A 15,423-nucleotide genomic window follows, 5' to 3' on the forward strand; every position below is an offset into this window, starting at 1 on the left:
AGTGTGGTTGATAGTATTGCCTTTGAGCAAGGCACTGACCATGCATCTTGCCTTGTGCAATAGCATTTTAAATTAAATACCACATCTGTCTCCCCAAGGCTGAATGTATCTTTCACATATTCAAATATTTTTTTTATTTCAAAGATGTCTTGTGAGTTTAAGTACAGTTTAACAGCTAGAGAATGCTTCATCCATTACTCTATATTTATAGTTTTACTAAACTGTCAGTTCCAAGGGGAACAAGCATATAAAGGAAAATGAAGACTTTTAAAAGCATCAGGTAAAATGATTAATGATGAACATAAAGATAAAAAATGCAGAAAAAAACACAATCACATGAAAAGTGACAGCAGAGTTAAGTTTGGTCAAAGAAATAAAAAATATAGATTTCTATGCTACATGCATAAAAATTCAGTAATTTAGAAAGTAACTCACCCAAAGCACTGGTCAGATTTGTTTCATTAGACTCTATAGAGGTGATATAGTTCTGTGAGAAAGAGAGGGTAGAAATGACATATCGACAAAAGACTAAGTAATTTACTTTAGTGCTCTGTGAACACGCACTGATCACTATGTGATGTTGTGGTATTGGTTTCGCAGATTTCTCCTGGCCTAAATATTAACTGCAGCGGATATCTGGATACTGTTTTTTTTCATATATTAATTGTCTTATTAATGGCTTAAACTTGTTGGAATTTCACTAATTCTTTGTCATGTTGAATTAATTAAAATTTGAAAGTGGGTTTTTTGCCTTCAGTTTGTCAAACAATTGTATCTAAACATAATAATACCAAACACTTACCAAGAGAAATCCAATTTGAGCTAGAAACTCTTTGGATACAATTTGACATCGAAACACCTATGAGAGGACAGTCACAAAGACAGTCAGTGAAGGGCTGATGGGAGGGTGAAGAGCAGGACAACACATAACAATTCTTTTGTTGCAGGTTTTAAACCTAAATGATGATCAGTGTCACAGCACCTTCTGTAGCCAGGTGTATCTATCTGGCCCTAACCTAGAATTACAGTAACAGTAGCAGTGCATCGTGACATTAACAGTGTTTAGTAACAGGCCTACACACCTAGGCCACAACGACAGTAAACAGTAAATTATTTACTTTTTGAGGCAAAATGGGCAATACTGTGCAGAACAATGAAAATGGGTACTGGTGATCTATGAGAAAATCACATGTGGATTGCAAGCAAAAATGCTAGAACATAATATACTCAAACAATGAAGAAGACTCCTTAAGGTCCACGTTACCTGTGATGAAATAAGTTCCAGCACTACAGACATTGTAGGCAAAGTGTGTTTAAGCTGTTTGCTCTGAGCTGTAGATGGGTGTTTCCTCCCGATCACACCTCGCAATGCACATAAGACATCCTCTGGGGAGAGGAGAGGAGACAAGGAGACACAAGAGGAGATGAGAAGAGATGTGCAGCTGGGGACTTCATGTAATACAAAAGTACATTTTAATAAAAAACTTTTTTACAGTTAAAATGTAGCACAAAGAGAAGCACAATGATGAGTAAATGTGTGTACCCAGTATCAGTAGTGCAGTGCCACTCAGATATCCAATCAGTAAATCCAGACACTGGGACAGGTATCCTAATTGACTGGGGTTCTGTCTGAGGGGAGTGGCTTTGCGAAGGTCTCTCTCCAGGTGCATCACGAGTCTAGACAGAAAGATGCATTTAGTTTTTTGTTCAGTCTGACTGCTTTCAGGGTTTCATCTTATTCTGGTCAACGAGCTATAATGTTGACTGGATGCATAAAAAGAAGGAGCAGGGAGATTGGCCAAGAGAGAGAGACTGACAGAGGGCCCTGAGTTTGGGAATATTTGTATTCTTGTCAGACTGCTTCTATTCAACAGTAATCAATAATACTCTATTCACAAATTCATAGCAGAGCCAAAAGGTTACCACTGCTAACTCGTATTTATTACTGACACACAAAACACACCAACATGTGTGTACAAGCACACACATGCAGAGAGATTCATTGAGGTCATATTAGTTAACAATTATTGATTCTAAGCTTTCGAGTGAGAATTGGGCAGCGGGAGTGAGGGATTACAAATTCAGTATTTTTCTTCATGTTTCATAAAAGATTAGCAGCCACGATTCACAGTTAGATAGAATCCACCCGAGCTGCTGTTACTATATTAAGGGTGCAGCACATTTCAGGGGAGCTCTAATAGTAATTTCTGCATTTTACTTTATTGTTATGGGTTTAGTGTAAAGCCTAGTGGGTCCCTCCAACCATAGACCCTCAGGTATGAAAGAAATGACTCCCATTAATATCTTAATAACATGGTATAGGTATTGAACACAATAACATTATCAAACAGTATGTAAGTAAGTAAGTTTTAAGTTGCCTCATACATGCCATGCACCTTGTTAGGAGGGAGTGGTTTTGGAATAGACGGTGCAGGAAGAGAAAGGTTTTTTTTGTCTTTTATGTTTGCTTTTTTTTTTTCAAAAGTCGCCTAATGTAGATGTAAGGGTCCAATCTGTAATTATTTGAAGTGTTTGCCTTAATGATAAACAAGACTAAGACTCTGCAGCCATGCTAGCAGCCCTGTGAGGCTGTGCTTCGGCATAGTGATGCTTTAATATAAATACTAACATCACCCTGCTAACGTGCTCACAATGACGATGCTAACATGCAAATGTTCCACAGGTATAATGTTTTCATATGTTCACCATCTTAGTTTAGCTTGTTAACACTCTAACATTTCCTAATTAGTACTTAACACACATTACAGCCAAGGACGATGGGGATGTCATTAGTTTTGCAGGTGTTTGGTCATATGATGATGGTGTTAGCTCTATGCCTGTCTGTCTGCCTATTTGTCTCTCTGATGGACTTCTACCTGTGCGGTCCTCTGTAGGTCTTGCAGCCATTTTTCCCATTTGCTAAATAAAGAGAGACAAACTTGTCACCTCTCTGTCAGTCACTGTGGGAGACTCACAAAGTACTCACAACCAGCCGACCTACACAGGGTCTGCTGTGTGTGTGTGTGTCTGTTGAAAGCCATCACACTCCGCTCCCTATGGCAATCTTGACACTTCCTCAGTGAGGCCTGAGCAAGTTTCTCTCATACAGACAAAAACACATACACACACCAACACACACATATTTTCACGCCACTGAGGAGCTAATTAAACACAACGTGCCTGGGTGAGAGCAGGACTGAGAGACGTGTGTGTGTGGTTGAATCATGCAGAGTGCTCGGTGGGAGAGAGACAAGCAGGTCAACTCTGACAGCTCTAACACAGTGAACAGAGGAAGAGCAAGTAAAAAGGAGGGATAGCAAGAAAGTGTGTGTGTGTTGAGTGTGAGAGAGAGAGACAGACAGAAATATATATATATATATCATGCATATGCATCTGATTGTGTGAGATATGCACATTTACAGCTGCATTGCAAGTTAGTGTGGGGTGAAACACAGGACAACCAGCTAATGAACCATTTGAAGTTCCAGTGAAGTTACAACATACAGCAGCACAAACTGAATGTCCAGGGCACATACGTTTATATTATCATTCCCACGGCTGCTGTGCTAGTTAACGCAAAGGTTACACAGAGTACAACCGCCTTGCCAACAGCCCCAGGCAGCGTTTTTATGAAGAAAGCCTCCCTTCTTAAAAGCAATCTGCTTTAAATACCAGAAAACTGTGTTGAAAATCTCTCTATGAGCGCTTGTATCCGAATGTGAAACCTCTGCTTCAAGATAAATCACTCTACAAAAGCATGCCTTGCCAAATTTGTTGGTTCAATAATCTACTAAATCTATAACTGTTATTGTATAACATGTCCACACTAAGTCAGTTAAATGTGAAAACCAAGTTTTTTCTCTCCGTCTACATTGAGCTGTTTTTCCACACCCAGAGGCATTCTAAAAATGCTCTTCTGAGTAAATAAATCTGAAAATACCATCTTGCATTTTAATGTGGACAGCAGAAAACTGATCTTTTGGAAATCAATGAGGTAAGCATGCTCAGACACGATCAGCTGCTGTGTGGCAGTACAGTTAAGAGGTCAACTTTCTATTGCCTCTAACAATCAAACAAATCTGTAGTGTATACACAGGTCACTTTCACAAGCAAGCAGTGTTTTCAGATTGAGTAAAGTACTGTAAATGTAGACTCAGAATAGGCTCAATGAAAAGCTCTTCAACTTAGTGTGTCATCTTCCCGACCAAGTAATCAATAAATTACACTAGCCATGTGATTCGACTCTTGATCCAACAGGACTGCTTGGCTGGAACTAACCATTGTATAATATACACCAATTTACCTATGTTAGGTAATTGTTGTGGTAGTTACAACAAATGCCATTTATTTTTATTTTTTATAATATGGCAAAAACCTGGAGGAGAATTTTGGATTTGGCCCACCACACTGTATAGTGAAGAGGGAATTCAGTTTTAGCTATAGTGCAGCTGTGTAAGAGGATACAGTCTGGAAGCTACGGCTAAATAATTAAAGAGGAATCCCACCCTGAAATGGAATTCACAAATGGTATTTGTTTGTTCTCTGACAGTTCAGACTGTGTGTGAACATGGGCAACTACATTCCAGAGAAACTAATTAGCCAGTGGTCCAACAGACTGAGTGGAGCCATGAGTAAGTTTCACAAGTCCAAATCAGTATAGTCAGTCAGTAGGACTTACTACGTGGTAGGATAACAGACGCATCACTCTCAGGCAGAATAGTAAGCGCATATGTGTTATGACCGTGTTATAGTACAGTAAAATTAAAAAGAGTGTGACTCTTTAATGAACAAAATGAAGGGTCACATAGAGTGTTACTTTCTACAAAAGAGCACACAGTTTACTTCAAACCTTTAAGTTTCCTTTCACAATGCTTTAAAAAGAAAATAAGTGTAAGTGGCCGTGCGTGAGTGTGTATTTACCTGTGTTGACAGCAGTATAGCAGTGTGTGTGTGTTGTCCTGTATTAGTAGAAGTAGCAGTAGAAATGCCTTGGCTCTTGTGACTGTGGATGGACTCTCAAGACAGCACAGCACCTTCAACACCAAATCCTACAAGACCCAAACACACAAATGAATAAAGTGAAACTGACTCTGTGCAATCCTAGATACTATGCTTTGATTCAAATACCAGCCAGCCCTATGGAACAGACTTTTAACACTGCAAAGCAACACCTAAATGTTTACATGGTTACATCCCAACTAAGTAGGTTGATTCAGAGTATAACGAGAATAGATGTTTGCACACTGTACACAGTGCTTTGTTCTCAGTTTATCGTGTCAAAATATATCCCTGCAATGTATCCAAATAATGTATGCAAAGAAATACGAAAATATATTCTGTGCAACATTTTCCCTAAGGTAATCTGAAAATGTGTCGACTAAGAGGCTAAAATTTTAATCAGCTCAGACTCTACATTATAACACAACATGTGCACACACAACACACACGCACAAAAACAAACTTGTATGCCTGCAGCTACTTTAGACATCCATTCACTCAGCGGCAGTAGCTGGTCGGAAAAATTTGTGACTGGCCAACATTCATTACCATTATCATTATCACCAACACCATACGCTTCTGACTGTGTCTGTGTGTCTGTGTTAGCTAATGTGATATATTGTGCACGCATGTGTGTTTATGGGGCGACACACCAAGTTAATTAATTTCAAAACCCAGTAGTGTGTGCCTAGCTGATAAGTCCCTCCCCACTACCCACAATGCTCTGCTGAAGTAGAAGGCTACGGCGCGTTCATTCAGCCAATTAGCCTAGATACTGACACACTCTACAAATTAGCGTATGTGCATGCTTGCGCACACACACACACACACACACACACACACACACACACACACACACACACACACACACACACACACACACACTAACAGACAGAGTTCTGTGTAAACAAACTCTTGGACTGTCTGTCTTTGTGCCAGGGGAGAGAAAAAGGGGGGTGAATGCATATCAGTGTATAATTAGAGCAGAGTTGAAGTACTAAGTTTGTATGCTGGTGTTAAATTGGATGCTCAATGCAAATAAATTCAGTTCAGAGTCAATTACCAATGCTAGACTCCAAGTTAAAAACCTTCAAATCAATTTTAGCCCCTCTGCCTCACCAAGATTAGCACTTTGTATAGACACTAGATGGGCTGTCTTGTGAAAAATTAAATAGGAAATACATCAAAATCAGTTCGCTTACAGTTCAGCATTAGTTCATGAACTATGCGAGAGAGAGAGAGAGAGAGAGAGAGAGTAATGTAATCTATGTGTTTTCGCATTTGAAATATTGCAATATATTACATTACATTACATTACAGTCATTTAGCAGACGCTTTTATCCAAAGCGACTTACAATTCAGTATCTATCTATCTACCGTAGGCACAGCTACGAGAGCAATTTTGGGGTTAAGTGTCTTGCTCAAGGACACATTGACATGAGAGGGGATCGAACCTCCGACCCTCTGATTGAAATGCGGAGTGAATGCCCTGCTCTCCACTTAGCCACGGTCACCCTATAAGCCACGGTCACCCCATATATTCTTACATTCTTATGCAGGTGTATCAGCATATACACGTACTTTACTCTGTGTGACGCGGTGTGTTTGGATGCTTGAGGTGAGTAGGGCAGCGGCCATAGCAGTGAGTAGATGCTGCTGGACCCTGGCCCCTGCTCCACCCACGCCCTCCAAGATGGCCGCAGGGCCACAGGTGTCAATCACTGCCAAGAAGACTGCTGGGACCACCTGGGTTAGCCTTGAAAGAGCCTGAGACATAGAGACAGACAGTTAAAGACACATGTAGATAAAACATGTCATTCATGGATTGCACTTGACATCGCTAATGTTAAGGCTAATAACCAAAATGCACTTTAAATTCCACCCACTGTGCCATTAACAAAGGCGTTCATCTGATTCACTGTCTGACGATGGGGAATATGAAAATGCTGCATGAGAGTTAACAGATGTGCATTATATTTGATGGGTGTAGCTAAAAAAAAAACAAGATTTAGCATCTTTGCCTGCTTTTACCTTGAGTTTCCAATAAGTATGTATCAATTTAAAAATGTAATGTTTTAAATATTTATTTCAATTTGTAGCAACAGCTTGCCTTTTACTTGAATTAACTACCTTGTTTTGTGTGTTTGATGTCTTTTTGTGTTTGTAGGTGCCAAACATAGACTGTATATAAGGAGTGGACGTAGTCATCGTGCCGTCACCCATTTGTTTATGGACTGCCGTTTTGAAGCCTCGAGTTCGGCGATTTTGCCACTGCCATCTTGGATTACAGCCGTCACCGTGTTGGGTTTTTTGGCAACCAATGAACGGAAGTTACCACATTTGGAATGCGGAGGAGTGACGTAGAAACGTACACGGCGTTGGTAACGGCAGAGATCTGTCAATTACAGTAGCCCCGCCCTAAAACATACCCTGCTTTATGATCTATTTGTCTCTAAATGGGACCACAATTTACTTAATTATCATGCTGTATTGAAGAAGACTTAAAACTAGAGATTGAGACCACAAACTCTTTTAGTATGTAATATGTATCTATGTCAGTGTTCAGTGTGTTTTCAAGCATGTGAACTTACAGAGATGGCAGTGACTCTGACAGCCTCCACAGTGGAGTGGGTGAACAGGTACCACAGGGCGGACCCTATCTCTGTGGTAACCAGGTGGTGGGAGGAGCCAGAGACAGCGGTGGAAATGTTCTCTATGGCTTTAGCTGCCATGTGATGAACTATGGAATCATCCTGCAAAAAACAGACACACCAAGACTTTTGTATCATTTAAATAAATCCACTTTGGAACAACAACCAACCAGGACATTTAAGTATGTTACATACAGTTGTAGTCAAAAGTTTACATACACTTGTAAAGAACATAATGTCATGGCTCTCTTGAGTTTCCAGTTATTTCTACAACTCTGACTTTTCTCTGATAGAGTGATTGGAACAGATACTTCTTTGTCACAAAAAACATTCATGAAGTTTGGTTCTATCATGACTTTATTATGGGTTAACAGAAAAAGTGACAAAATCTGCTGGGTCAAAAATATACATACAGCAACATGAATTAGCAATTTTGGTGACTTAGAAAGTTGTGTCAATGAAATGAGCTTCATAGCATGGCCTCTTAACTTCTTGTGAGTGATTATGAGTGACTACAACTGGTGACTTCTCTGAGGCCATTTAAATAGGGCTCATTGGATACAAACGCCCACAAACGCTACAATGGGAAAGTCAAAGGAGCTCAGCATGAACCTGAAAAAGCGAATCATTGACTTGAACAAGTCAGGAAAGTCACTTGGAGCCATTTCAAAGCAGCTGCAGGTCCCAAGAGCAACAGTGCAAACAATTGTTTGTAAGTATAAAGTGCATGGCACTGTTTTGCCACTGCCACGATTTGGAAGAAAACGCAAGCTATCACCTGCTGCTGAGAGAAAATTGGTCAGGAGGGTGAAGAGTCAACCGAGAACCACCAAAAAGCAGATCTGCCAAGAATTAGAAGCTGCTGGAACACAGGTGTCAGTGTCCACAGTCAAGCGTGTTTTGCATCTCCATGGACTGAGAGGCTGCCGTGCAAGAAGGAAGCCCTTGCTCCAAAAGTGGCACCTTAAGGCTCGACTGAAGTTTGCTGCTGATCACATGGACAAAGATAAGACCTTCTGGAGGAAAGTTCTGTGGTCAGACGAAACAAAAATCGAGCTGTTTGGCCACAATGCCCAGCAATATGTTTGGAGGAGAAAAGGTGAGGCCTTTAACCCCAAGAACACCATGCCTACCGTCAAGCACGGTGGTGGTAGTATTATGCTGTGGGGCTGTTTTGCTGCCAATGGAACTGGTGCTTTACAGAGAGTAAATGGGATAATGAAGAAGGAGGATTACCTTCAAATTCTTCAAGATAACCTAAAATCATCAGCCCGAAGGTTGGGTCTTGGGCGCAGTTGGGTGTTCCAACAGGGCAATGACCCCAAACACGCATCAAAAGTGGTAATGGAATGGCTAAATTAGGCTAGAATTAGGGTTTTAGAATGGCCTTCCCAAAGTCCCGACTTAAAATCCCATTGAGAACATGTGGACAATGCTGAAGAAACAAGTCCATGTCAGAAAGCCATCAAATTCAACTGAACTGCACCAATTCTGTCAAGAGGAGTGGTCAAAGATTCAACGAGAAGCTAGCCAGAAGCTTGTGGATGGCTACCAAAAGCGCCTAATTGAAGTGAAAATGGCCAAGGGACATGTAACCAAATATTAGCACTGCTGTATGTATATTTTTGACCCAGCAGATTTGATCACTTTTTCTGTTAACCCATAATAAAGTCATGAAAGAACCAAACTTCATGAATGTTTTTTGTGACAAAGAAGTATCTGTTCCAATCACTCTATCAGAGAAAAATCAGAGTTTTAGAAATAACGGGGAAACTCAAGAGAGCCATGACATTATGTTCTTTACAAGTGTATGTAAACTTTTGACCACAACTGTATACTAATATATGTAAAGATTAACTTTCATACTTGTGTGTGCATGTGCACATGCACCCTACAGTAATAGCAGAGCAGCAGCGAGTGGTTTGTGTCCAAAAAAGGATTTGTTTTCTTTTTTTACTCATTTCGTGGTTCATTGTTAAGTTACAAACTCAAAACTCGATTACTGAAAAATGTCATACGCCAAAAGGCAGAAATGAACAAAGAACTAACACAATCACAAACTGACAATTAGATTAGCTCTCAACATCACCTCAATACAAAAACAAGAGAGAGGTTGCCTGTGTGTGTGTGTGTGTGTGTGTGTGTGTGTGTGTGTGTGTGTGTGTGTTAGTGTGCGTGTATATGCGTATGTGTATACTGTATGTGCCCACACACCTTATCCTGAGGAGAGAATAGTTGTTTGTGTTCAACAATGGGGCCAGGCTAATGAAATCTCTGTGGATGAGGAAATTAGTTTTTCCAGGAAAGTCATTGTGGAGAAAGACAGGAAGTAGAACAGAAGTGATTGCTTCTGTCAGGTTATTATTGTGTTTCACTGTGTTACATCACTTAGACGCCACTCTCCCTAGATATGAGATACAATAGAGTCTATTCATAGAACCCAGTTAACTATATTTTGTGGCAAAGGTTGATAATAACAGCTGAAACATTAATTTAATCATGACAATTTATCGTGGTAATTCTGAAAAGTGGTGCAGGTGAGAGTTAACGTTGTTCCACACATAACTGCACTGACTGTCCACACATGTAGTGTATATGCAATGCACAACATTTAAGAAATTAGAGACTTATGACAATTACAGTGATACTCCATTGCAAATCTGTATTTTTAATATCAAACTTTAAGCTTGGAAACTGGCTGTGCAAAGTTTTTAGTTTGTTTCTTATCACACAAGCGCAGCTGTTGTCAGCTTGAATTCATGTCATCTACAATGGACTCAAATGGTGACAAATTTCTTGCACAATCCATTTCTCTGCTGTCCATCTGTGTGCTCAGTATGTTTCAAACAGCCATATTTTAGCGTAATATGGTTAAATAAACTACTTACGTTTCATATTCTCCACCTCCTCAAAAGCTCCAACACTCAGTACACGGACGGACAGCAGATGTAGATTATGTGGATTAGGAATGCAGGAATTGGTTTAAAAACTGTGACTAGAAATTTAAATGCACTTCAATGAAATGTGTCACCTTATCTATCATAATAGACATCAATTCAAACTGTGTATACCTGCTGCGAGTCAGAAAGAGCAGATTGCCAATGCAGGTGATACAGTAAGCCCTGCGTTTTTATCACTTACACCACATTTTAAATGGAGAAAAGATTTACCTCGACCCTATCTGCCTTAACATCTGCACTGTGCAATAACAGCAGAGTAGTGGCCCTACTGCCCTGCAGAAACATTGTGTCCTGAAACAAAGACAACCTTTCTGAAAAATTTTGATTCTCTTATGGAGGCAAGGATGAACCTCTGACATAACAATGCACCAATGGTCCGGCTGTCATTCACTGTTATTCAACATTTTATAGAAATTAAAACACAGCCTATTCACACACATGGGAACTCTAATCATAGCTGGGAGCTAAAATAATCTAGTACCTATTAATCCAATATAGGACATGACATTGTGTATTCAACACCAAGGGACTACGCAGCATGACAACATAATGAATCCTCTGGCACCCCTGCGGGAACCAGTAGAATGGTCTGTTCCAGCATTCCCTAGGCCATGCGGGCCAGCTCACTAATTAGCCCACGGGGGAGCACCCACTGTCTGTGTGTTTAATAGACTGTAGCCCTGCCAGGGACTACACAGAAAGAGAAAGAGGGGGAGACTTAGAGAGAGAGAGAGAGAGAGAGAGAGAGAGAGAGAGAGAGAGAGAGAGAGAGAGAAAGAGAAAAAAAAGAGAGAAAGAGAGAGATTCTTACATGTGGTGAGAAACAAGTAGCTCATGCAAGAAAGTCCATCATTATGATGCAGAGGAAGAAATGCAGGAGACAGAGGAAAGAGCAAGCTATTCTCATTATAATTTCTCCCAGTATGAGGAACAAGTTCATCCGAGAAACACACTCATTATATTAGACTCCGTGTCCTACTTCAACCTCACATATTCGGAGAGCCAAAGTTAAAGAAATTACAGTAAAAATGTTTCCTTATAACTTGGCTACAAGGTCATTTAAGATTTTTTTGTCTCCTCACACACAAGACTTTGCCAAGTCTCAAGGTAAATGATGAGAGATCTGTAATTTTACAGGACACGATTTGAATAATAAAATCACAGTACCTTTTTCTCACAATACCGAAATTTCTTAAAAGCTGAGAGCCAGTCTGTATACAACCAAACAGACCAAATTTAAACATGGCCTCCATACAATAGTTGTCAAGACATTTCACTAAGATTTAAGAAGAAGTCAACTTTTAACGTTTAGTAGGAGAGGAAAAGTCAAGGGATGAACAAAGTCATCAAATATGATATGATAGGCCTTATTTTATTTATGTTTTTCTGAGATAGTAATGTTCACAATCAAATCCCAACCTGATGGAATCATTTTACAGCTAACTGGAGTGACGGCACTGCTCCTCGTCTTCCCTTGACAACACTCTCTGAAGCTCTCACCTAACTTGTACTGCTCGAAATTTCCCTCGAGTGTGACGGGTGGAGTAAATCAGATACAAGGTGTTTGAATAACTGAAGGAATTATAAAATATATGAATAATAGTAAAAACATGTCTAACAATACATTACGTTACACAAACAGTAACTGTAGAAAAATGACTTGATGGTTACTGAAGTGTCAGGACGTCCCGTTATTGAGTAGCAGAAAATGTTTGGACAGTTCATACATTAGTTATCTCAAAGATCAGAAGTGTTTCTCTGATTAAACTGCTTCTACAACTCTGTACCTCATCATTGATGTTTGGTGTAGCTTTTATAGAATCAGTGAGGAACCAACATTTGGTAGATTCAGAGCATGATGTTCAGCCTTCTAAAGGTATCATGGGGCTGATGTAATTAAATGGCATACACACTCTCATACATCCCAACTTCAAACAACCAACCATGATTTTTAAGTGTGTACTTTTTAATCCTAATTTAAGACTAGTAAAGATGGATATAGTACAATTGCAAAACATACATTCTTCAATTTCTGATTTCCTCAATTTGAATTTGGCAAACATTTATTTTATCTTACTGGTGTATGCGGTTTAAACAGGATTTCCATCTTTTTTTGTCAAGTTTCAACAGGACTAACTGGCTTCCTGGCAACTGGATTGAATTAAAAAAAAATCTCCCTTTTTTTTGTAGCTCAGGGCTGTCAGATAAGATTTACGCACTTTGATCCTCTGGCTAAAAAAAGTTTGAAAAACCTCTGTTCCAGATGAAAAGAGTTAAAAGGCTAGGCAGATACGGAACAATAAAATCCTGTCTTCAAGTGTCGATCAGTAGATTAGTTTTATATCCAAACATGTTTGCACCTGGCCTCTGAGTCTCAAGTAGAAAGAGAGCACATCACAAAAAACGACATCACATGACTTGACGCAGGATTTGTGTGTCTGCCTGTGTGTGCGCCTTCACATGTCTGATGTGGTTTCCTCTGTAATTAAAGTCCTTCAGAAGCCAGTGCACCTGGTTTTGAATGAGCCCCTATGGCAAAGACACAGACACCATCTATCAGCCTCACACAGAACATCTAACACCCCTAATAGGCGCACTCAAAGAGAGAGACAGACTGTCTGATTAACAGGCTAACAGACAGGCGGCGGGGCATGGAGGAAGAGGAAGGGACATGTGGACAAAACAGCAGAAAAGAGCAACAAGTGCAAATAGACAAATGGGAAAGAAGACAGACCAGCAGACACACAGACGATCACATGTAAAATAACAAGCAAACCAGATAAGGAGACAGACATAAAGAAACAGAAATACAGGTAGGTAAATAGAGACAAAAAACAGTATGGAAAAACAATCTTGCATAGGAAAAGAATAGGCTAATATAAAAGGAAAAAGAGGAGAAACAGGACAAGGACAAGTGGACAGACAGGTTCACAAACATGTTAGTAGTTATCCCTTTCCCTCTTTTCTCTGTGCGTAATGGACGATGCAAACCAATACAACACAGTAACCATGCGTGTGTGTGTGTGTGTGTGTGTGTGTGTGTGTGTGTGTGTGTGTGTGTAGTGTTTGTGCGTGCATGCACATGGAGTGGTCATCTTACATTAGAGACACAAGGGTAGGACCCATGACTGTCTTGGTGATACCCCCTCTGTTCTCTTCTCCTTTGTGGAAGGTAGAGATAAATCATTAATAGGCTCACCGCTGCCGTGTGTGTGTGTGTGTGTGTGTGTGTGTGTGTGTGTGTGTGTGTGTGTGTGTGTGTGTAAGGGGGATTTCTGCCTTCTGCCCCCTGGCTTCTATCACTGTAATACTGTTCACACATTATTTCTGCGGCACACAGACACACACACACTTTCCATCATAGGCAGCAGAAGCATCATCTTGTTCAGACTCATAAATAATTTCCTGCAGCTCAAGTCTGGCCTGGAAACCTGCCTTTCACTCCATGCCATTCACTCCCCTCTCCAAGTACAACTCTCTCTCTCTCTCTCTCTCTCTCTCTCTCTCCCTCGCTCTCTCTCTCTCTCTCTCTCTCTCTCTCTGACTCCCTGCCATCTCCTCTCCTTCTCCCAATGCACTGATGCTTCTTTCTCTCTCTTTTCCTCTCTGTCATTCCCTGCCATCCCCCACTATCCCCCTGTCCACTGGTAAAACCACCATGCTCGCTTTGGCTCTGTGCCCCCCACCCCCCCCCACCCCCCACCCCCCACCCCCAGTCGACCCCTTCTTCTACTACAACGATCTCTATCCCTCTCTCCAGTGCTTTACTTGTAAATCAGGAGAACTCTCAACAGCAGCGGAGGGGGCTGGGGTGATCCAGGGGGTCAGAAACCGCTTCAAAAATCACACCGCCTGGAGCGCATTAGACAGGGTATTGGCGTTGTTTCTCAAAGCTGTCATGCAATAAACAGTGTGTGGCACTGGATTTACATTTAGCACATCGGTAGACAATCTCCTTCTCCAGACAAACACTACATGGGAAATGCACCAGTAAACATTGGAGACACCACTTCAGTAATAAACCAAAAACAACAAGTATACAGGTTGGTCACATATCAAATCAGACAATAAACATTGTAAAAAGGTGATCAGGCAAGAGTATTTAAAACATCAAATGTGTTATTTATGCTATTATGCTATTAAGAGAAACTTAATTCAAAGTGATTTTTACTCTTCAGAACTGCATTGTAATACAGTAAGGCCACAGCAAACGGCTACCAACTTTACATCCCTTACACAGTGTAACAGTGCACACAAATATTTAGTTTTCAACCAAAGGTCAAGTAAAACCAATGCATAAAATATTTCTGAAATGCCCATCCGATATTTGACTTATCTTTGTAGGGGGGTTAGCTAGCTGGGTCTCAGCATTCACGACGTGTCCTTACCTGATTCGTCACGCCACCAGAAGACAACAATCAACCTTTTATTACCGAGCAACTACCAGTGGTTAATTTAACATGGACAACAAATTACAGACAGTGCGGACCTTGTTGTCTATGCAGCTTTAGTGCAGTTAAATCACAAATAAACTGTAAACGAACAAAAGCATAAACACTGCTCTCCAGTATGACAGCCACTCAGCAGAGCTACAAGCGTAAAAACAGACAACGTAGACCAAAGTTCTTAATCCAAAATCTATTAAAACTTTGATTTGTAACTTTTCATTTAAAAGTAAATGTGATGTGTGTGTGTGTGTGTGTGCGCGCGCGTGTGTGTGAAAGAGAGAGAGAGAGCAAGACCTAAAGGCAGCCTGATAACTAAGTTTGAAAAAAGAATCCACAAAATGTGTCTGTTTGAGTGAGTGTGTGGAA

At 40.4% G+C, this 15,423-nt stretch overlaps 1 protein-coding gene across 1 annotated transcript in view; it reads right to left on the reverse strand.

Annotated features, from left to right (window-relative positions):
• ulk4 (unc-51 like kinase 4) overlaps positions 1-15,423 on the reverse strand; it is a 79,516-nt gene that overhangs the window by 41,899 nt on the left and 22,194 nt on the right. The window contains exons 20-26 of the mRNA XM_068736310.1: positions 7,590-7,751; positions 6,580-6,765; positions 4,921-5,048; positions 1,544-1,677; positions 1,265-1,386; positions 803-859; positions 436-487 (exon numbers count right to left, since the gene is read on the reverse strand). Of these exons, the coding sequence (XP_068592411.1) occupies positions 436-487; positions 803-859; positions 1,265-1,386; positions 1,544-1,677; positions 4,921-5,048; positions 6,580-6,765; positions 7,590-7,751 (841 nt within the window). The remainder of the gene's footprint in view (positions 1-435; positions 488-802; positions 860-1,264; positions 1,387-1,543; positions 1,678-4,920; positions 5,049-6,579; positions 6,766-7,589; positions 7,752-15,423) is intronic.

The sequence above is a fragment of the Cebidichthys violaceus genome, unplaced genomic scaffold (assembly GCF_023349555.1).
Source record: "Cebidichthys violaceus isolate CVI_PGR_0920_01 unplaced genomic scaffold, fCebVio1.0.p SCAF_7, whole genome shotgun sequence".
NCBI lineage: Eukaryota > Metazoa > Chordata > Actinopteri > Perciformes > Stichaeidae > Cebidichthys > Cebidichthys violaceus.